The sequence below is a fragment of the Polypterus senegalus genome, chromosome 11 (genome assembly GCF_016835505.1).
Source record: "Polypterus senegalus isolate Bchr_013 chromosome 11, ASM1683550v1, whole genome shotgun sequence".
NCBI lineage: Eukaryota > Metazoa > Chordata > Cladistia > Polypteriformes > Polypteridae > Polypterus > Polypterus senegalus.
In genome coordinates, this window is record NC_053164.1 from 84,039,478 (window position 1) to 84,064,291 (window position 24,814).

Below are 24,814 nucleotides of genomic sequence, written 5' to 3' on the forward strand. Positions count from 1 at the left end.
TTCTGTTAATGACAAAATGAGAAAATGTAATCCTGATAATTAATGAACTTTGGCTAAAGGGCAAATGACTAAACGTATTGGTCACCCAATACCTTCATTTGTATTCTGAATGATGCTCTTTCCCTTTGTGACCTTAATTACAGGATGTTAAAACCTGACTGATATCTAATTCTGAGGCATCAATAGACTTGCCTATAAGACTGATGCCTTAGACGAAATTCAATTACCTTTTTTAGCTGCAGGGAAGGAAACATTGCTAGAAATGACAAGCTAGTGCAATTAGTGGAAGACGCGCAACCATATTTTTGAATCTGATGAAATCATCCTCCACATCATCTTAATTGAATCCAGATAAACCCAACTCTACAGACAATAGGGGAAATTAGATGTTGCTGCTCCCATTTTCTTTGGAGTCTATATTCTAATTTTCAGGAACTCAAGCAGCTCCTTGGTCAATCATTCATGAACACTTATAGTACTCCCAGAAAGTGAAGTACCTTATTATTTAGTAAGAATGCAACACTTTTTACATAAAGTTAAGTAACTATATGTAAGACACTACTTTATACATTGTAAGGCCACTTACTTCTATTGATAGTTATTGTGAATTGTGTTAACAAGTTATAACTTTGTGCATTTTTTAATTGTACATTAGCTTTCTCTAAATGGAGCAGTACCTATGTTAAATAACTAGTTTTATTCTTACTTTAAAATTAAGCAATAAATCAATATGAAATATTATGCAAAATTATTGAAAGTGAACAGAAATTTAAGTGAATTTGGTTTATTAAACAACACTTTTCTGATTTTTGCTATCACCTTCTCGATTTATTTCAGTATAATGTATATACTATATTGATAAAATGGCAAGTCTTCACTGTTAAATGAAGAAAACCAAAGGCAGGTAGTAGAAAATATCCAACACATACCTCTGTTAACAAAAAGCCTGCATTTTCAATAAACTGAATTCTACTTAAACACCCCTTACATTGTCTTCTTATCATGTAAATGTAATGCATTCCAGTTTTAATAAGCAATTCACAAATCTACTGGAAGATACCGGCTAGCATAATCCACTCAAAAGGAATTTAATCTGCCTAAAGCTTTGGATGTCCACCACTTGTGACCAATTCAATGATGTAAATTACATTTTATTTATATAGTATTCATAATTTCTGACAGTAATGCAATGCAACCTGCAGTAGAATTGCACTGAATGTTATAAAATGGCCCTAATGTCATTCAGGTCATGTGACAATGAATGCACGTGATCTGCGTGGTTAAGTGGAAATTTTCTTTACAAAACGTGAAGAGCATTTCAAATTAACTACACTTCCAACCATGACAGTGAATTTCTCTTCCCCAAAGATTTTTGAAATACCTTTCGTAGGGCCAAATAGCTGTTTCTCAACAAGATAAAAACTATGTATTCAGATTTGTATACAGTATTTAAATCTACAAACACTCTAAATACCTGCTTCACAGTGAAGGTCATGAAAGACCTAAAGGTAAAATATATTATTTATTGTTATTTAATTATATTTTGTTTAAGAATTAAATGGCATTATTATTTCATTTAATTGACTGAGATACTTTTTTCCAAGGTGACTTCAAACATATGAGACACAGTTGGATTCATTTGTTTTTCCAGTTAGGCAAGGTGAATTGACTTGCTCAAGGGAACACAGTGTCGATGGTAGGATCTGAACCCACAATCTCAGGATCTTAAGTCCAAATCCTTAACCCATACACCGCACTTCCTACCTCCATTGCTTGCACTGGTTTATTTTTAATCAATAATCTAAATAAGAGAACAACCTGGTCTTCTACCTTATGGTATAGAAAGCATTGTTTTCTATATGTTTATGCACTTAGAAGAATAAGCTGACGTAAGCTGATATTTAACCTAAAACAAAGAGCATTATGGTCACTGCACTCTGCTACACTGTTGAAAGAAAAAAAAGAAAAAGAAAAATGGGTTCTTTTATATATCTATTAATAGAAAGTGAGTTATATTCATCAATAAGTATAATCTATTTACACTTTTTATCAAGGCTTTGCAGAGATGTAACACAGTAACCTTTTAATTGCATCAATTTTTCTCTAACAATGTACTGTATGAATTTAAAAAATGCATATTGTATTTTCTTTCAAAAGACTGAACAGTGTGTTATTTAATTAGCTACGTATGTGTTTTGTGTGTCAAAATGGTTAGGATTTTAAAATTATATATTACCCCTCAAGCAGCATTGTTTGTCCTTAGGTAATCCAGTATCCAGTAACATAGGTTAACTGGTAATTCCAATTTGGTTTGGCATGTTTGTGAGTGTACCCTACAATGGGCTCTGGCTCTCCATTGAGGTGCAATGTGTTTTAAATGTGCTTAGGGTGACTTGTGGGCTTGATGAGGGTTTGTGTAGAAAAGTACAAAGTGCAACACCTGGCAACAAGAACATAAAATATAAATACAAGATGGAAGGTACTGCCCTATAGGAAGCAACCTATGAAAAGCCTTTAGGTGTTTATGTTTATACAATGTTTTGTCATCAAGCAATGTGCAGAAACATTACATTCACTTACACCTCAAAAGTGATGAATATGATGTAACAAATGTATTTTAGTATCATTTAAAGAGGGGCAATGCTACATATTTGGAGTGAAGAACTTTTTCAGTTACTCTTTAAATCTTGAATATCTCAGACAAGCTTCACTCCATCATGCCTGCTGAGCTGGAAACCATTTACTGACCATGCATGTTTGACATGGGTGTACATACAAACAAAACATGTTTCTGCTAACATAAAAAGGCAATTTACAGCAGTGTCCAGCACTCCTAACGTAACTGGAGAACTTTACTGCACTCATACTGCAGTAAGTGCGCCTAGCAAGAATGACGCTGCTTTTGTTAACCATAAGCAGTTACATTTCATTAATGTACAACTAATCCAAGATGTGACTGACACACTAGCAAACACTGTGCCTTAGTGGCTTGGGTCAAACCAGGACTCATTTATTTTGAGTTAAATTAACTTTGACATGGCAGTACTGTACGTGGTGGCTGGCTTGTTCGTAAGGTAACTGGTTGAACCCTCAGTGTTTCATATTGCTTGTACTACAGTATTCATTGTAGGAGCAACCATGTCATTACATGTGCCAGGTGATAGCGGCTACCCACTCAGACGTTGGTACCTTAAACCTTTCCTGAAACCCCAGAACACAGAGGAGAAGTGCTATAATGCCACAAATGATCTTGCATCTCTGTTGGAGAGCACAGCCAGATAGCCTTGAATGTACTGTAGATTACAAAAGCTGCTGTACTAGCCATTGAAGTTCTGCAGCATCGTGACTGCATATGTATACGGCTGATTAGCATGCTTCATATATGGATGTTTCACGGCAGTATTTGAGTCACACTCATGTATGCATATTTATAAGGTGATTGTGTTTTATAAATGGTAAACTGTTCAGAAATAAGTGTACCACTGGATTTATAATTCTGATATTTTTTATGCTGTATTCATTTTCCTGTTTGTTTGCTGTACACATATTTTCATGCTCAGATCCACACAAAATTTAATGAATGAGGACCCTGGTCACCAAGCTACAAAAAAGACATAGAATAACCAAGTGCATCCCAGGACTTGAGGACATGTCATTCTTTGACAGTCCTAGAAAATTAAACCTGTTCAGTCTCGAGCAGGGGAAGCTGCATGGGAACATAATCTAGATCTTCAAAATTCTCAAAAGGCATTGATAAAGCAGATCTAGTAAATGTTTTTCAGCTTAAAAGTGAATCATGTATTTGAGGATGCCAGTGGAAAGCAAGGGGGGAGTGCATTTAAGGCTGTAACCAGGAAACACTTCTCTATACAAAGAATTGTGGGAATCTGGAACAAACTACTGAACCTAGGCAACCTTTGAGAAGTCTCTAGATGAATTATTGGGACAGCTTAGCTGACAGACTGAGTGGTCTCCTGCTGTTTGTCAAATTTCATATACTGTATTTGTTTGTATGTTAGTAAATGGATTCCTATTACACTGCAATACGTTTGCCAGCCTCCAGAAGGACAGGGATGGCTATTGTCATTATTTAAATGAAAATTAATATAAAAACATCATTTTTAATACTTTTGAAAAGTATTTTAGAGGTTGTGAAAAATAATTTTATATTATATAATATTTATATTATATGTAAAGGGCTACAAATGGTGCCAGTGCTACTGTAATTATTGATTTTTAGGGGAGTTTTTTTGGGTTTTTTTGCAGTTTAAGACTAGAGAATTTGCATTTTTCTAATGGTGCACTAAGAAAAAAATAATATTTGGTTGTTTTGAGAACCCTACAAAAATTGATTAGAAAATTACAAAACATGCTAATGGTATGTATTTTGTCATTATGCGGTACTTCTCTTTTGATATTCATATTCACTTCATTGAATATATCCTGCATTTCAGGATACAGATGAGTAGTTAAGAAAACAGCAGTTTGTAATCAAAAGGATGTGTTGTGTTTGAACTCAGCCTCTTAAATAATTGTAACAATCCCTTTTAGGGGTGCATAGATGGAGGAAAGCAGAAACACTCAGACAACAGTAGTGATAGGTGGCCCTTGGAAGGGCCATTTGTTCTCCTCTTTCTAACCTAACTTTCATTCTCCAAGTTGCCATCGACTTTGAATGCCAAGTTTCCCTCAGCTCACATTTGATACGAGGTAACTGCTCCCATTCATTTCTCAGAATTGTTTAAATACCTAGATCCTACTATACCTGAATACTTTGCTCCATGGCTGATGGATTTCAGCAGAAAAGAGTGTCCTAAGAGTGTGGAAAACAGGTAAGTGCTTTCATCCATTTCTGCTCTCTTCACAGGATCCTTTTATGGCCTGCTTCTCCACATGCCACAACCTGTGACACTTTGAAAACAAGCTTAACTAGCAGCATCTTCTTCTCAGGATTGGTTTGTTGAAATAAGATTTATTAATTGAAATTGGAAGCAATACACCAGTAAAGAAACAGAATGGTTTGTTGATGAAAGCTAATTGGAATATCTTTGTTAGAGATAATCAAACTAAAAGACTGGGAAGCAAAGGTGCATTGCAATGAGCACGTACGAGTATTTACAGATTTCCAAAATGAACTAAAGGAGCGAAAATGTGGCATTATAATGCCACATTCTTAATGCTTATCCCAGCTAAAATATGTATTTTTTTTATCAAGTATGTTTTTCTCAAGAGCAAAACCATTTCTTACAATATGCTAATATATTAGTGTTAACTCACAGAAGCTGAACAGTTAATATGGTGGTGATTCTGCATCATTTTTAAAGTTTATCAATAGAATCAAATAAAAATAATATGTGTTATCCATTGTTTACATTTACTTTGTCCATTATCAGATTACTAGTGAAACACATACATTCACCCTGATCATTTTTTGCTTTGAATTAAAACCTTTTTAATATTTTCCAACATGATAATGTGCTTAAAATGTACATATAGTACATCAATAGTCAATTCAACACATTTTTAATGTGTTGAATGTTTTCTACTCCTAACGTTTAAACGTGTTACTGTACTGTTGTCCATTCCTCAGCTTGATTAAGATTTATACTATCTGTTGTACTGAATTAACTGCGTTAAAGATAGTATCCTTTCTGGTCAACTGCAGCCAACTTTAGATTGATGCTTATCTCTATACTCCAATGATGGTGCTCAGCGCAGCTAACATATGACATATCTTTTCAGCTATTTTTTTCCTTTTTATTCAGTTTCACTATTGTAAACTGTATTGTTCTTGCAGAGTTCAGTTCATTAAGACATCAAATTTTGGATGGACCTTGCTCGCTAGCTGTAATACAATGCTTTTGTTTTCGCTCTTCAAGTTATCTTGTTTTGGTTGATATCTGCTCATTTAGCCAGCACATTTTGGTTGACATCTGCTCACAAAGCCAACATATGATAGTACAGACCTTTTGTTCTCAAAGCCACCACATTCTAGTTCCATCTCATTTTAGTTGTCTGCTCCTAATATCCATATTGTCTAAGGCACAAAACCAACAACCCAAAACCTTTTAGAGATTGTTGCTTCTTTTTCAAAGACAGACTGCTGTTTTTTAATTAACTATGCATATTTTAACCTACTCCAAAACCCAATATTTGATAATCATGTACAAATATAGGTTAGCTATGATTAGCTTCCTCATGAGCAACCTGTCGGACACACAAGCAAATATTGCTACACTGTATCTAGGATGAAGCTTGTCCAGAATTTCCTTCTCTCTTACAGCTCACATGTTTTCTGCTTTACCTCAACACTGAAGTTCCCACTATAATCAAAAGTGGGTAAAAATCCAACAAAGGCCAAGTGATCCTTGTCTTTTCCTTTGGATTTGTAGAGATGCTGTGGCCTTAGTGAGGGCACGCTCCATGACTGAAGATGGCACAATCAAGGTGAAAAAGACAGTGGAAAGTGACAAAAAAGCACAACATGGCATGGGGCAGGATTAAAAAAAAAGGAAATGGATGAGGAAAGGAAAGGGAAGAAGGAAGAAAGGAAGGAAGGAAGGAAAGAAGGAAGTCAAAAGAAGGCTTTTAAAAAAATTAACCCATACCTTGGCTGTTTAACGTCAGGTGTGCCAGACCTTGGAGGAAAAACATAAAAAAGAAAGAAAGGAAAAAGAAGGTCATAAAACGCACGGGAAGAAAGAAAGCATTGTCACAACGTTGGACGGCAATTTGTGACAGACATCCCAAAGCAGACAAGGATGTCAGGAAAAAACTGAGATAGAGAGAGAAACAAAAAGAAAGAAAAAAAACAACTGAAAACATAAACACTTCTTGAGTGGGGGGAAAAAAAAGCATTTTATTGGCGCAGCTCCGAAGAGTTGCTCACAGAAATGCTTTTTTTCCAAAAAACTTATGGAACACACACATAACTGTTTGCAAAGAAAGAGGTTAACTCAGTTTTGTTTTCTCAGGGTTGAGCCTTTGTCTAAAACAGGGAGACAAAAATAATCAAAAGCATTGAACAAACATTGCCAGTTAAGAAAACAAACAGCATCTCTCTAGAACCATCAGCAACTCTGAATCCAAACACAATGCATCTCTGTCAGTACATGCAAAAACAAGAGTTCAGCATTATTTTTTGTGTTCTCTAAATACAAGATTCAATTTTTCAAAAATAGAATTCACTCATTTATAATCAGACATTAATTACCAGGCATGTTTAAATGCTTATTGTTAACTACAGCAAATTCAGTAGAGTTATGACAGAAAAATAGCACATTTGTAGAGTTTCAGCAAAGAAACATGCTGTTTTTACCTTAATAACAAATATAATGGCAACACTTTGCACTTAGTGGTATTGTATGTAGTAATGACTTGCCTAACTATGGTGCTAGGTGTTATCACAGCCTACGTATTATGGAATTGGAGTATAGGTATAGGTGAGTGCACATTCAGGTGTGGAATTAGAATCAGAAAATTGACAGTATACTTAAACAGTAAGTGCACAATAATAATACCTAGTTACACAGTAGTTAAGTAGGTCATTACTTTGTACACTGTACAGTATAGTAACAAAATTTCATGTAAAGTGTTGCCAAGATTGTTAAAATCATCAAAGTTTAAAAAGTATTCTTGATGTTCTGATACTGCATGTTCACTCCAAGTGGAAACACCTTCAGATTACTATACTTCTCAGCCAAATAAATCAGCACTATGCAACCAGTTTGCCATGTCAGGCTGAATTAGCTGCTACTGGACAAATCTAGAAAATACAATCAGCCACTTCACAGTCTGAAAAGACAGTTCATTTGTAACTGGACAACATAGTGGAAACAACACTAGGATCACCTCAAGCCACCAGGCCAGTTTCTCTAAAATATTGCTGAAGCATTATGAATGCCTACTAAACGGCCTTTGCAGTAAAACACAAAATAGCTTATCAACACCACCAGACTGCTCAAATACAATGCAAATGGGACAAAACATTGAAATATCAGTAGCAAATTATCTGTCTGACAAACCAGTCTACTGATCACTAGCAAACTATAGGGAAGCAACATGAGTTGTCTCTGATCATGACTAGCCAATTCAGACAGAACCTGCAATCAGCCAAAAGAAATGTTATTTCATAGAACCCCTTGCATATTGTCACTGACTCTCCATTTAACTTTAGTTTCATCATATCACTTAGAAAACTACAACAGAAATGCAATTAGTAGCAACAGTGGAACCAGCTTTCCACATGCACATATCCATTTGCTATAAACTTTCATTTCTGCAACACATTACAATCATATACAAAGCATTTAAGGAATTCATTATACATTTGATACATTTATTCATAGGAAACACCACACAATATATACATTTTCATAATCAGAGGAAAAAATGTAATATGCAAACAAACCAAAAACAGAAAGAGCACTGGGTCCTTTCCACTTCGAAATCAGCTCAGAGACTCATTGGGAAAGCAATGTACAGCATAAATTAGTATTGATCCTTGTATAATGGTGCAACAGCATTGTGAATTTAACACAGCAAAATCAAACAAATGCAATCAAAATGGACGCTTAGCAGCCTTGCAATTTAAATAACTTAGATATTCCACAATAGCCTGAACAAAGAGAAATAGAACGAAAACAGTTTATCCCCCTCCCGCCATACTAATGGAAATAAGATACAGCTCACAGTTGGAGGCAGACAACTCATCAAATGAAAAATACAATGCTTGGGATTGCATGAATAAGAGTCGGGAACTGTTTGCTAGATAAAAGTGTTTCAAAATTCAATTTACCACATTTTGTACTATTTAGGGCAATTGTATTTGAGGTAAAACTGGCATTATCTATCCTTATGTATGCATGAGCCAGCACTCATGTATACAGATGTCACTCTGACACAAATGTAGATGGCTGGCAATTGAAAGATTACATTTAGTTCTATATAGGCTTTTAAGCATAGAGCATTTAGTAAGGACAAACAGTCAGTTGTTCTTTCAAAGTTGTGTCCCTCTATTCATAATACTGCTTTTTCTAAGAGAAATATTTTCAATTAGACTTTCCTTTGGTAGTTTTATATGCTAATACCAGCTTTCTTAAGTCTGGAATCTTGTCCACTAGCTCTTCTCTGACTTCTCACTATAATAAACTTCAGCTGCTCCTGAAATTAGACTGATTCTTGACTGGTTGCACAGTAAATTTCTTTTGGCTATTTACAGGACTCCTGTAGCCTTTCAAGTACTGAGCACTTCAGTGTAAGTTCTATATTAGTGTGTCAGCATTTCCAGTTTGCCTTGGAAAATCTTCTACATGTAAACTCACCTAAAAGGGATGACATCTAGTAAAAAAAAAAAAAAAATGTGCAAAATGAGAAAAAGCACACATTAGTAAGTAATGCCGTCATCTTTGCTCGTCTTTTTCTCCTTCATGAAAATGCATATACAAGACAGATCTTCAGATTATAACAACCTGTTCGGTCTAGCTCAGGTGGCCAAAAACCATCCAACTTCAGGCAGAAAACACAAACAGGTATTTAAATGTTTCTGAATCTTGTGAAATTATAGACGTTTTAACTGCAGGCAGCTGGGAAAACAAATGTCATATGTTTCTTCTGTAATCAAGCCTTAAACATTCATGGATTTTTGGATGATTTCTTTTTCATGAAGTGCTTTCACAAATACTATACATTTGATATAAGATTTTAGTTTCTTTTATATATTGATCCTTTTGTCAGTCATTTGTTTTTTTAACACAGATATAAAGGTTAACAGTTTCATAAAACAACATCTACTAGGTTGGCAAGTAAAAATAGCAGGGTTAGAGTCCCTTGGAAGAGATTAAACCTCAAAATGCCTTTTGTTAGTCTTAGAATTTTCGTTCACAAAAACCAGATGACTGCACTTCATTATGTACAAACCTGAGTTAGTCAGAAGGACACTGCAATGACTGACTGACCATAGATTTACTTATAGGAAGACAATTTAATGAAGCTTTCTAAACAAGTCAACTGCACAATCCATTTTTATATGTGTTAATGAAAGAAAAGTGTGAATGCTTTCTATTATCACTTTAAATTAAAAAAAGAAAAAATAAATAAATAAATTGATTTCATAAGGCCACACAATCTCCTTCATTTATACAGTGTCTCAGAGGCTAGCAGGTCTAATGAATTTCAGAAGAGACCTGTTTGCATGCAATAGCAGCATGCTTGGAATGAAATGAATGACCACGGGTACCATCAGCATTTCAGCAAATTCAGTGACCCACTTAAATGAATCCATTTATTGTAGCATTCGACAGTGAAGGCTGCACTTGTGTCATACTGCAAATTGTGCAAACAGATTATATCCTATTGTGTAGGGAGAAAGCCAGCATCATTTTTAAAATGTTCTTTTTTCTTTCTACCTTTCTCTTAATTCCCTGCAACCCTGACTGACAGAAAAGGGACGGATGGCCTTTTACTAAATCCTTACTGGTATGTTGTACACACTGGAAGACAGTTAACCAAAAATCTTTAGAAATACTAAATGGCCCATAAGTAAGAAGCAAGAACCCTTTCTGTTTGGTTTACAAATCAAAGTTTAATCAAATCATGAACAGCAATTTTCAAGTGATAACACAAACTGAAATATAAGTGGATTGCCACTGAGTAGATTTAGGAATGTATATCATGGTGTGTCAGAGTCTATCCCAGCAGTACAGGATGCTCATCCATCTTATATAAACTAAAATAAACTCAGAGTTGGCCAATTCAGAATGGTTACCTGCCCTAATATACACACCTTTGCTATGTAGAAGCAAAACTAATGTACCCTGAAAAAAAACTGTAGAAAGTAGAGGGTCAAGGCATTGATAACCAAGATGCTGGATTCCTGAGGAAGCAGACATTAACTACTGTCTCATTATGCCACACATGAATGTAGGGGTAATACACAAAATACATAAATCCAATCCTGCTTAATCCAGCTCAGGTTGGCAGTGCATAGTGCCTAACTTGTTAGCATTGGGAGTAAAGCATGATGACGCATTGCAACATGCTCACTCATACAAGCCACCATTTAACTGAACATTCACAACTGCAGTACAGCCTCAAGGACAGTTTCAAAACTTCACGCAAGTGACAAGACTGGAGCGTGAACCCAGAATTCTAAGGGACAGTAGCGCTAACAATGGAGAATTGTGATCCCTGAAAGAAATAAAACAAAATATCTGTCTTTGAAAAACCTAGCAGATTAACTGTAACAGGAAAACTAAAAACATAAATTTGTTTAGTGTATGGTCATGGCACAGAGATAAAGGCTAACTCTGCAAGACTGGCTGCTAGACAGGAACCAATCCAGGATACACACACATCCTTACTGGGACAATTTACTGTTTCCAGTTAGCTTAAGATGTTACTTCTTGGTTAAGCAGGAGTTAAATCGTAGTACTAGGAGAAACCCCAGTGCAGGGATAGGTAAAGGCACAGAGTTAACACAGACTGAGATTTTAACCCAAAACAAGGAATGATGTGAGGAAGGAATGGTATCCACTGACTCACTCTGCAGGAGTTCAAACACAAAGAGAAACTATATGATTATCAAAAGGAGTTGTGATTCATCAAAGCAGTAACTTCAGACTAAAAGTCGGGGTGGGGTGGGCTTGATATACCTCAGCTGATACACAATCTTTGCCTACATTGCTCTGATCACAGTGGGCAGACAGTCAATACCACTTTCTATTTAAACAGAAACCCAATTGTTCTTCATAGCATTACCTTGAATTGCTTTTTTCAGGAACAACTAAGTGTGTGTTTCTTTTATGAAATATGTATACAATTGCAGTAATTCATCTTTTCTAGGCTTGCTTTCACAGGTAGGAAATTCTCATTATGAACTACTTTACCCAACAAAACAAAATCACTTTAGCAGGAGAGATTTCAAAAGCCAGTAAATAAAACTTTTTTGTTGTTGACCTAGATTCTTTGGTTTATCACCATAATGTATCATTAAATATGTCTAAGCCCTTAATGACTTGTCTGAGGCAGGGTCTAACATTTATTTACTTTCTGCTATTGAATGTGCTTGTAAAATATTTGAAAATATTTTAGAGCAAAGCTGGCCTTTAAGACAAATCTTTTCTATACTAATCTATTCCTTTTAAGGAAGTTTCACCTGGTGAAACAAAAAACAAAATTAAGATATGAAAAAATAACTTTACATAACTTAACATTTTCAGAAATACTAATTCTGTCTCCAGGATGTTGGGGCCAAGCCTAAATCAGCAGTAGTTAATGTAAGGTTAGAGCCAAATGCTGATGTAGCAATGGTCCATTGAAGGTCCCATTCATGCAAATACTCACAGTCACAATCATATAAAGTCAATTAACCAACTAACCAAACAGGCATGGCTTTCCTCTGAGCATGACAACCTGAGCACCAAGGTTAAAAGGGGAGACAGGAAGATAAAATGCAAACTCCGCACAGTTAACACCAAAATAGTATTGCTTTATTTCAAATTAATATTGTCTTTTGTGTCCCTGTATGATGCAGTTTTCCGTGATGAAGTATTGTGCATGAATAGGGACACTCAGTTAATTTAAAATATGAGTGACTTGGAGAAGAAGAAAGTAATGAAATGAAAGGTGAATTCCTTCATTTACACCTTATAGATGTTGGAGATGAGAAAATAACATCAGATAGCAGCACTTTTCTTACATCACACTCTTCTCTACTTCTGAGGAATATCAAAATGGATGTCATTTTAGTACCGTTATCAGCACTTTCCTGACCTCAACCTGTTCATTATTTATGTAAAGCACTGAATTACTCAGGTAATCTTGTAATGGAATCAATATTTACAAAATGGATGGATAGATGGATGGATGGATGGATGGACGAGGTCTTGCATTATTGATGAGGAGTGAAATAGCTCCTCGTGAATACAAAGCATATGATTTTACAGCATGAATTTGCACCAGGGTACTCCTACAACAAAGAGCATAGGAACTGCTGTTGTTGTTGTTTTAAAAAATACAGTGATTATATTATTCTTATGGGCTTCTGAACAAAATGAAAGTTTTAATCACTTATAACTGCACTTCAGGTATTTTGGGCAGTTGCTCTAACGGAAGACTAAGGAGCTCAGTGATCAGCTAGTATGGCTGTAATATGTAATTTAGGCCTATGTTACACATTTTGCTTACTTTATACGAATAATATTTTTAATAATGCAGATTCAGTGTCAATAAAGTTTTGCTAATGTTTGCACAGCTTCTAAACAACTCAGAATGATCCATTAAGGAAGGAATGGAGAAGACAATGTAAAGCTTCTACTTTACTGAAAGAGTCGGCGACAAAGTGGTATGGTCTGTGCTGCAAACTGTTCCTACTTCTCCAGATACAGATGCATCAACCATCAAAAAGCCTTCATTCCCAGGGCTAAATAATATATGTAATACATACAATATGAAAAGGAAATAAGTCCACAATGTAATGTAGAATATTCCTTTGGCTAAAACAGAAATTATGTGTGAATGAATAACTGTGGAAGAGCACTCCCTTCACTCATTGATATTCTTAAGCCTAAAGCTCAACATGGATAGCCCTTGCATTCAATGACTGACTGTTTGTGGATATATAATATTTAGGAGAATTTAGTAATGGGAGCACCAATTATACTCATTTTTGCTTCTTCTCTTTTCCACGTTCCCAAAATGTGTAAGAGAAAAACAACTCTTTGTAGCCAAAGCATATCTCAAATTACATTGAGAATCGCCTCCGGCGCTCAACATGCTGTAAATTCACGGCCAACTGGGGCACAGTTGGTGTCAATAAAAGGTCAATTTTAAAGTGAAAATGCCTCTTTTAACATTTATATGGATTTTAATTACTTTCACTTGGAATTTCATATAAAAGTGTTCTAGTAGATTTTTAAAAAAAAGCAGAGTAGATTTTTTTCCTGACACTTACTGTTCACCGATCCTTCCATACACAACTGAATTTCTAACTGTTTTTATTTTTGGAAGAATTTTCTGTGAGTTACATTCATGCTGGCCTCATACAGGCATTGTTAGGAAATGAGATGAATACATCGGAGCTCATTTATAAATCTGAGCACACCCAACTAGCATATGAAACCATGAAGCATACAGCCCCATGCTATTAAATATGCATCTTTTTATACAACAGCAGCTGGAGAACATGTTCTTTTGTCATCACCGAAAAGAAAAGATGCAGGCACACATTGTGGCACAAATATTGCAAAAAAAGGAACAGCCTTTGGGAACCGAGCCCAAGTTGTGAAAGAAACAACATCCTGCTGGCACTTTTTGTATTTTCAAAATAAAAAAAGAAGCCACGTTTTTTTTTCTTCTTTTTTTTAATAATTCCCACGGTTTTGTTACCAATAACAAGTTACTGTTTCTTGTGATTTGAGCCTGTGCACAATTTATATTTAACAGCTGCATACTTTTCAGGTTAGATAGTGACATAAAATGTAAAATCACACAAAAAATACTGTACATGTGTTATACTTGGTTTACAGTTCATAAGGCATTGTGTGCAGTTGTTAGCACTGCTGCCTTACAGTTTCAGGGACTTGGGTTCATTTCCCAGCCTGGTTAGTGTCTACATGGGTTATAAATGTCTTCTCCACATCCTTACAGGTTTTCATTAAAAGGTGTACATTTGGGTAACTGGCAAATTGATAATGGCCCAGTGAAAGTGAGATTGTTCTATGGTGGATTGACATCCCATTCATGGAACTTGTTCTACCACTCTATAATTAAAAGCATCATTTTTGAATTGAATATTTTTAAATGAATGCCATGTAGATTTTCATCAAGCAACACATCTATGTAAACAAATACAGACACTTTAAATTAAGGAAGGAAGTACATAAACACAACTATTTATTCCAGGGTATTGTGGTGTATTCACATGAATATACGTAATGTGGTTATTTTATTTCTTGTGTTAAATTATTCATTTTCCAATTCACTTATTCCAGTTTTGGATCATAGCAACATGGAGCACGAGAAGGAAAATAAGATGGACATGAAAGGGCACACTCATACTCAAATCAATACATACTCATTCAAAGGCAGCTTAAAGTTGGTAATTAACCTAACATGTATGCCTTTGGGATGGGGAAGAAAACTGGGGTTCCCACAAAGAAATCTATTTGGGCATAGGGAATATTAAATGGTAACTTTGCTGGGATTTGGGCAAAGGTCTTGGAGCTCCACTGTACTGGTAACAGGACACAACACTTTGGCACCCAATGTGGTTCTTTTGAACAATTAAATAATAAACTTCAAACACAAAAAGCATTCAAAACAAAATGGTTTGGATTAAAAGGGCTTACAACAAAATAGAGAGACACTAATAAGATTGTAGGGTCCTGATATGCTGCCATTACTGGTAAGTGGAGATTGAGATGTACAGAAAGGCTTCTAATCACTAGTGAATGGGACATCTAAGTAGCTAACCTTGTTTTCCAATAATATTAAGTTTCTAGAAAGAAGAAGAGCATACCACAGAGTTACCATGGTAAGCTCAATTTATTTTCTGTTGGACTCTGTGCAGGTTTTATTTTTTCTTAGCAAGTCAGATTGAGATGGTTAACCTACTAACCTCAACATCAAATTCTTTCATTTACCAAACCACTAAACCTGTTCTATTTTTTGGGTTACCCTTTCATCACAGGAAACACCCACCCATACCCCCACATTTATTCTCACGGAGCTAAATAAACAGTCAACATTGAATATACTGTAAGGTCTATTCAGGGGTGCTGGAGAAGAGAGTTTGGTCGATAGTCAAATCTCGGATTCAAGAAGAACAATGCAGATTCCTTCCCGGCCATGGAACACTGGACCAGCTCTATACCCTGGCCAGGATCCTGGAGGGGGCATGGTTGTTTACCCAACCAGTCCACATGTGCTTTGTGGATTTGGAGAAGGCATTCAACCGTGTCCCTCGAAGGATCCTGTGGGGTGTGCGCCAAGAGTACAGGGTACAAGGCTTGTTGTTAAGAGCCATTAAGTCCCTGTACAGGAGGAGCAGGAGCTTGGTCTGCATTGCTGGTAATAAGTTGAATTCATTCCCTGTTGAGGCTGGACTCCGCCAGGTCTGCCCTTTGTCACCGATTCTGTTCATAAGTTTCATGAACAGAATTTCTAGTCGCAGCCAAGGAGCAGAGGGGGTCTGGTTCGGTGACCTCAGAATCTCGTCTCTGCTATTTGCGGATGATGTTGTTCTGTTGGCTTCATCGGACAGTGACCTCCAGCTTTCACTGGAGCGGTTCGCAGCCGAGTGTGAAGTGGCGAAGATGAGAGTCAGCACCTCTAAATCCGAGGCCATGGTTCTCTGCCGTAAAAGGGTGGAATGCTCTCTCTGAGTTGGGAGCATATTACTGCCTCAAGTGGAGGAGTTCAAGTATCTCAGGATCTTGTTCATGAGTGAGGGAAGAATAGAGAGGGAGGTTTACAGTAATGCGGGCTCTGCAAGGGTCCGTCGTGGTGAAGAAGGAGAGCTAAGCCAAAAGGCGAGGCTGTCAATCTACAAGTCAATCTATGTTTCTACCCTCACCAATTGGCCACAAGCTTTGGGTAGTGACCGAAAGATATTGCGGATACAAGCGGCCAAGATGAGTTTTCTCCGCAGGGTGACTGGACTCTCCCTTAGAGATAGGGTGAGGAGTTCTGTTATCCAGGAGAGACTCGGAGTAGAGTCACTGCTCCTCCGCATTGAGAGGAGTCAGTTGAGGTGGTTCGGGCATCTGGTCTGGATGTCTCCTGCACATCTCCCTGGGGAGATACCCTTTTCTGGGCATGTCTCACTGGGAGAAGGCCACAGGGCAGAATCAGGACACGCTGGAGGGATTAAATCTCTTGACTGGCCTGGGAACGCCTCAGGGTCCCCCCAGTGGAGCTGGAGGAGGTGGCCGGAGAGAGGGAGGTCTGGGTATCCCTGCTTAGGCTGCTGCCCCCGCAACCCGACTTCGGACAAGCGGTGGACAATGGATGGATAGATGGCATTGAATATACAGGTAATAAGGGATCAAACTGGAATACACATGCAGAGAATGTGCTAGCTGTACACAAACACCTTCAGGTCCATGATTTGAACCTATGACTCTGAACCTGTGTGTGAAACTACTGATAATTACTACAACAAAATTAGCTAAATTACATTAACTGAAATTCCTATTGCTAACCATGTTAGCACAACACAAGAACCAGTCCAGGACAGAGCCCAATCACACACCCCACCCACAGTCACACCTGAGGTGGGCCTAGTTTAGAGTTGATAAGTAACCTAACTAGAATATCTTTTGGAATATGGCAGGGAAACTGGAGTACTTGCCAGAAAATCAAAACAGAAACGGGAGAACATACAAGCTCCATGTGTACAACAGCCAGATATGGGATTTGAGTTCAAAAAAAGAAATCAATGAGAAAGCCAAGCTACACATTGTGCAATGAATGTCCAAAATTATGATACTGTATCTTGAACCACTCCAAAAAAATCAACCCAGACTTGATACTTCTTTAGCAATGACAAAACTGGAATTAGTATTATTGCCTTGTCTCTTATGATCATTATTCTTGTATTAAAAGACAAAATATGATTAACAGATTTTATTATGAATTTTTATTTGTTCATATATATATATATATATATATATATATATATATATATATATATATATATATATATATATATATATATATATATATATATATATATATATATATATATGCTATTGTGACTTTTGAACAGATTCATTTTCACCCCTTTCAAAGTACATTTGATTCTGTTTCAAACAGTTGGTGCGTTTCTTTTTGAGACTACAGTAGCAAATGCTGAATATACTAATTTTTCTGTAGTGCTAGAGATCATAAATCAATTTAAGGAATTAATGCACAAAATATGCAGATTCATTGTCTGACTCAACAATTTAATTTGGAGTCCTTACTTTTATATATGCATTAAAACTTATGAATCAGTGCTAGCTTATCAGTCCATTTACCACCATTGCAGGAGTTCAGGAGTATTGACCTTGAGAACACGTTTGTCGCTGAATTTTTTTTTTCTTTTTTGCCAGGGAATAACTGCCTGTTAGATATTTTTAAGCTTGAAAATGTCCCATTAAATACACTCAAATTCTGTCTTGCTGATCAATGACCTGCTGAAGCATACACACTGACATCAGGTTCTGCTGGACTGAAAGTATTTCTCTGTTATTTAGTGTATAGACAGCTATTCATCCCTCTGTTAAATCTTCTTCCTAATGTTATTAACTAGTTAACTTCCAATGTGCTCTTCAGGGTTTTAAGGCAGGAGTCTACTTGTTAGATAATTTCCAAACTTTCTGAGCATTTAAAAAATGTTTTCACAAAAGCTAGGATGGGTTGAAGAGCTCATCTGTGACTGTGGAATCTTTTGTGATCATTTTGGAGGAGCATGTGGACTCTGTAAATCTTAACCAAATTTCAGGAGAGATTATCTAGAGGTCAGAAGTTAAATGATGGCATGGCATTGAATGATGGCATGTCAGTTTTTAAAGCTTCTATGTGCCATATTATAAGAAATTAAATATTAGGGCAAAACAGGGTTTCTACTTTTTAATCTTGTTAATTTCTAAATCTGCTTATTCTACACAGGGTGGCAGAATAGTAGTCTGTTCTGGCAAATTATAAGGGACTTTACAAAGAAAATAAGAGTATAATTCAAAGTAAATATATAAAAACTTCTACAAAACTTTATTTTAAGACTCCATATAAGCATGAACAGCTAGTAAAAAGACTAGACTGAATTGGATTTTCAAGGGTCTACATCATTTTTCTTTAGCCAATTCCACCCATATTGTTTTTTTTTTTTATTATGAGATAGAAAAAGATGTATAAATTGTTGGTTAGAAAATGGAAATGTTGGAAAAGTAAAGGTGCTACTAAAGGTTATAAGTAGGAAATAACAGAGGCATTCAAATAATTCATTCTTTTGCGTTGGTTCCCTATGTTCACTGTTCCATTGAAAAATACCTCATTATTCATGAAACGTTCATCACTATGCAATTGAGCAGTTTATCTTAATCATCTACTTTGCATTCTAAGCTTCAATACTGTACAGTGGCATGCATGGGCATTGGAGGACTCCTCTAAGGGCCGGGGAAAGGTATGCAATAATCCACCGAGACGAGATGGGAGACTACCACTGACTTTGTTGTTCTTCTTCCCTCACAGCTCAAGCTGCCCAGTAAGGGCACTTAACCCCACTCCTTCTGGAAGTTACAATAAAAGAAGCGGCAACTAAGAAAAAGGCATCTTTTGGCAGAAGACCTGAAAGAGCATGTGGCTCTCAAAGGTCCATTAAGAAGGAGGAATCCTTGATCAGGAATAATGCATTGGCATTTTTCATTATTTCTTTATTTTTGTTTGTTTCGTCTCACGACAATTAAAGCTAACGACCTGGTTGGCGTCTCAGCATTTCGACTGTTTCCAGTCTGTCCTTCCACTGCCCGACCATAACAGACAGCATCTCAAATAGTAATTGCACCACGCTAAACCATCTATCATCTTTGTACATGTCTAATTCCAAGAATGTGCTGCATACAATTGAACTGACAGTGAAGTAACATATGAATATTAATGATATACGCCTTCCAAAATTGATATATTTTCTTAAATGTTACTTACCTCATATGGTTGGTAGTGATGGTTGAGAAATATTTTTAATCTCAGGTTTTCATGCAAAACAGAGCATTTGAAGCTTGCATTATAATCGAAGCCAATGGTGACCAACGCTGGGCAACAGCACATAATATTAAAATTTCCAAGAAAAAAATGTCATATTGCTTGTGTTAAATAATCAGTGTCAAGTCATACAGTTTTATACTCAAAAGATGGCAAAATGCATGCATTTTTGCTAAAATATTGTTAAATTGATTCCTCCAGTAGAACCAAAGAAGCCCATAGAAGCCTTTTACACATTGTAGCAATTCTGATTTGAACATAGGACTCTTGGCCAATGTTTCGGGCAAGAGACAGGTCTTCGTTTCAAAAGAGTGACCCATTTTGAAAAGACTTTAGGATTATGGGCTACTTTTTTACTGGTGGAATCAATATAACCATATTTTGACCAAAAAATGCATGCCTTTTGCACTTTTTGAGTATACGTCTGGATGAGTTGAGGTGGATCCTGTGACACAAGTAATGTGAATTATTTTATCATGAATGTTTTGATATTATTTGCTGTTTTCCAGCATTTGAAACTACCTGCTTACATTACAGTAAAACTTTGGTTAGCTTTGTTCTGCATGAAAATAAGAGGCTACACATTTTTTTCATTCAACAATGCAAACCACATGGGCAAAGTGTGACGATGCGGGTTCCACTCCATGCTCCCATCTTGCTTCTGGGAGCTCTGAACCCGACACTATCGGTAATGTCACTGATGAGCTGGACAGTGAGGCACAGCAATTAAGCAAGGGGATAGTGCAAAAAGTGCAAAAGTGTTTTTATTAAAAACAGCAACAAAATCAAAACATTATTCAAATTAAAGAGCACTGCATCAAAGTTAATAAATAAATAACTCATAAAAACCGGTGAATTGTGAAGGTTAAAAACACTGTAGAAAAATTCTTTTAAAAACAATGAGGTTAAAACAATGGCTGGAAGCAGTCTTTTAAAACAAAGCCCAGTGCATTCTTTTACTGGTGACTCCCTGTTTCTCCCATCCAGGCTATGCGCCAGGGGAGTCACCCTACATGCAGCTGACCTTCTTCACTTCTCTGGTCTGGTGGCCTTTCCGATCTCTGGCTCTGGTTCTGTTCACCCAGTTCGACACTTGGGCTCCCCAACCACCAGGCCACTCACACTGGGACTTACACCTCCCATGTCTCCGACTCCCGCTGCCTTCGCTGCGGTGAGCCAACCTTCTCCCAGTCACTCCTGCTTCAAATAAGCACTCAGCAGGAGCAACCACTACAGTCAGCCCTCAGGTGCCAGCCACACACTCCAGTCAGGCTCGCCTCTCCAAGCTGGTTGCAAACAGCACAAGTCTGTGCTCTCTCGATTTCTCTTTCTCACTGGCTTTCTCTGTCCTGCTTCCTGCCGTCTTCTTCAACCTTAACCTCTCTTCGCATTCTTTTTTCTTTTTTCTCCCTCTCATCCGCCTCACGCTTCTATGATATAATCCGGGGACATGGATCAGGTGTGACAATCAGCAGCTCCCAGCAACAATTACGGATGCGGATGACTCCTCACCTATGCACTTAAGCAAGGACCGTCCACATCACGAATCAGCCGGGAACTGCTCCGGCCACACTACCACACCCCCTCTCTAAGCCATGAGTACGGTGACAATTTATTTAAAAAGTGGCCTTCTTGACTCTAAGTAAAATTACAAAATATTGAATTTTTGGATGGAGCATTCCTTTAATATCAGTATAAGGTATACTATGCATTAGGGTGTTTCATTTTCTAAGGCAAAAAATAAAATGTAAAAATTTTTGCAGGCTTTGCTTACACCCCGAGTCTCAAGAAGAAATTTCAAGAAGATTGGATAATATTTAGAGGTTGCACACTTTGATCAGTTTTGTAAAAGTAGGCCAAAAATACGATTTTTCAATGTTAATTACTTTTATTGGGAAAACTAGAAATCACAAACTTAAAATAATATTAAAAATAGACACTAAGATTAATAGGTAGTATGCAAAACATGTGTTATATTAATCAACTTTGAACGATACAATCCCTTCTTTTGTTCGCTTGGTGATGACTTTTCTGTGATGCTTGACTACCCTCAACAAGAATTGTTTTTGTTGTTCGTCCCTGACCGATTTGTTAAACTTTTTTATCAGAGCAATTGCTCTTTCTGCGGTATCATTGACCACCTTAAGAGCATTCACATGGCTTCTTAGAGAAACACTGCAGTATTCTGTCACGTCGTGGATCCCAAACAATTCAAAGAACGTCTTTGTTTTATTGGTAACGAAATGGCTCAGGTCTTTTCCTTCAAAAACTAAAAGTTTCTGCTAAAAAAATTTTTAGTCATATTTTCCTTTTCAGCCTGAGTAATACGTTTGTCCAAAAAAGCCAATCCTACGTTTGTTTCTGACAGATACCAAAGGTGTCTCTTAACAACTGTTGTCATGTTCTTTGGGTTCTGAGATATTTGACTCTATACAGTTGAACGTAACACAGAAAGATTTATTTAAAGAGAAACTTTACTAATGAAATAATCAAGTGCTTCACGTACAGGTCAGCCATTTAACAACTACGTTTCCTTCATCTGAATAGGGAGTATCCCCAATTTACAAGAAGTTAACATAAACTGTAATATAAGGGAGTGTTTAAAAATTACTTATCTTGACAACTGTGAGAGCACTTTTTTTGATGTCTGCATCTGAGTAAGTGCTCAGAAGCTATAGCATATCCAAATCATTCTTTGGAGCCCATCAACTTACAATTGCCTCGTGCCAAAAGCGAACATATATGAGGCTGACAAAATGTGCAACCCGTTTCATTCCTTTCAATTCTTGTTGAGGAATATTCAACTGTTTAGTGAAGAGGACACTTTTAAGTGCATATATTGCCTTTGCCATCCACCTTGGTTGATGCAGAGCCCCTGGGATCCTGAAACTGAAGTCGTTTTTAGACCAACCTCCTATGTACATTGTAATAAAAGTGATCAATGTGTGCAACCCCTAAATATTATCCAATCTTCTTGAAATTTGACATATATATCTTTTACATCACTGAGACTCGGGGCGTAAGCAAAATCATATGTAAATCACATCTTTGGAAAAATGAAACACCCTACTATGCATATAGCTTTAATCTCCTGATTGCAAAAGAGTCATATGTTCAATATTGTAACTTTCAACAAACATACTGCATTTACACTTACAAATAAGAATTTTATCATATTAAAACCTGCTTTTGGGTCTAATTCACTGGCCAAAAAAAAGCCAAAATATCTTGATGGAATTGACATTTAATTATAAAAATATTAAAACACTACTAAACCAATTGGTTGCACAACCCCCTAATATAGAGCATAATGATGTGAGAACATTTGAACGAGAACATGAAGTAACAGTGCCCACTATTGGTCTCCTTTAGAACAAACTAGAACAGACCCTAATTAAAGGCAAAAATCAAACTCAAAGTGCTAGCTTTGATTATGGGATAACCTAACTACACATCCCTTGTGTCATTTTATTTTTCATGTCCTTCTGTATCCATTTCAGCCTGCTTTGCTTTGTTCAGTGTGTAATTAAAGCCTCACATTTAATTTTCTCTTGGGTTACATGAAGGTGAATTTCAGTAGTCAAAGAAACAAGTTCATACAGTTTACACTGCCTGTGATGCTTTATGTGTCCTTGTTAATATCTACAGCTCAAATCTCCACCTGATCCACATGGCAATCAATTAAAACTTCCTAGAAGCTGAGAGATAAGTCTGGTCCCGACAGTGACATTCTTAATATTTCATAATTATATATTTTACAATGTGACGTTCTTCCCAGACTTTGCTTTAGGTTTAAAGCTATTGACAAAAAAGTACAAAGAACAAACAGACACTGAAAAATTATATAAATAACACATTAAGAGGAACTTGTTTGTGTACCTCTAGTCAAATGCTTCTTTGGCGTATGTGTAAACTGAATCCCATTAATATGCATTTTAACTCCCACAGCGGGTTTTAATGCTTTGCAGAGAGTTTAGCTGAGAAGCAATTATTAAACAGACGTCTAGAGAACACATCTGAGAAAATAAGAAAAGACATTTTAAGATTTCTAAATCATGCTCTTATTTTACAGATGTACACAGAAAACCACTGGTCAGATTCGGTCATAGTGATGGACTGAAAAACAGAGAAAGAGACAGAGTGTTGTCCTTCCTCCTACACAGAAGTGTATCAGTGACCAAACACAAGGCTAATCTTTGCAAAAGAGGCCCGAAAGAGAAAAAGCAGAGCTACAGTCCGTCACCTCGGATCACAACATGTCCAACATGCAGAATGAGGCCTCCTTCACTCCAAGAAGATACATCATCAAGTCGAGTCAATTCTGATTTTTTTCACAAGACATCCAGCATGTCATATCACTTGTCTATTCGTAACGAAATGCATCCCCCGTCACATAAATAGGAAGATAAATGTTATTGCTGGGCTCTGTGTCAGTATTTCAAGTGCGTCCATTTCATTTGCAGCTAAATATGTGCTAAGTCGCTGCCAGCATGATAAATATTTCTGTAGCCAAGAAATATCCTTCTGTCTGTATGAGGAAATCTAAAAATGGATTTTGATGCACAATGGTACATGCACACACACACACACGCAAACTGCCTGATTGTTATTAGAAACCACATTTTCTCATTGGCTTGATTGTCATATTTTCCTTCCTTTCTTCACAAAGCTGAATAGCTTGAATTGAGTTTAACAGCATTTTAGAGGAAGCATACAAGCAAATTGGTATTCTCTTGTAGAGATGTTTTCTTCCGCACAGCTGTTTGGATGTTTATCAGTGTTTTGTCAGCTTCTGGTGCTGCAGATTTCAGTGTCTTGTCTTGCAGATATCACATTTTATTTTTCAGCATGTGCTAATTTGAGCATATAACAGGGTTCAACACATTCAAACTTTACCATTAAGGAGTGTTAACTCTATATAAAAAGTAAACAAAAAACAAAAAAAATCTATGTAAAAAATACAATCTACAGAAATATTGTAATGAGCTGATCACTGAGGCGTTTTTGAAGTTGTATTTTCAGAATATCTTGTGCTCACTTACTGTATAAAGATGACTAAAGGAACTTTATCAAG

At 36.6% G+C, this 24,814-nt stretch overlaps 1 protein-coding gene across 8 annotated transcripts in view; it reads right to left on the bottom strand.

The window, feature by feature from the left end:
• The window catches only part of LOC120539266 (neurexin-2-like), a 2,018,463-nt gene that overhangs the window by 1,451,087 nt on the left and 542,562 nt on the right, over positions 1–24,814 (bottom strand). For all 8 annotated transcript variants that reach the window (XM_039769182.1, XM_039769181.1, XM_039769180.1 and 5 more), the window contains exon 4: positions 6,609–6,638. In XM_039769182.1, the coding sequence (XP_039625116.1) occupies positions 6,609–6,638 (30 nt within the window). The remainder of the gene's footprint in view (positions 1–6,608; positions 6,639–24,814) is intronic.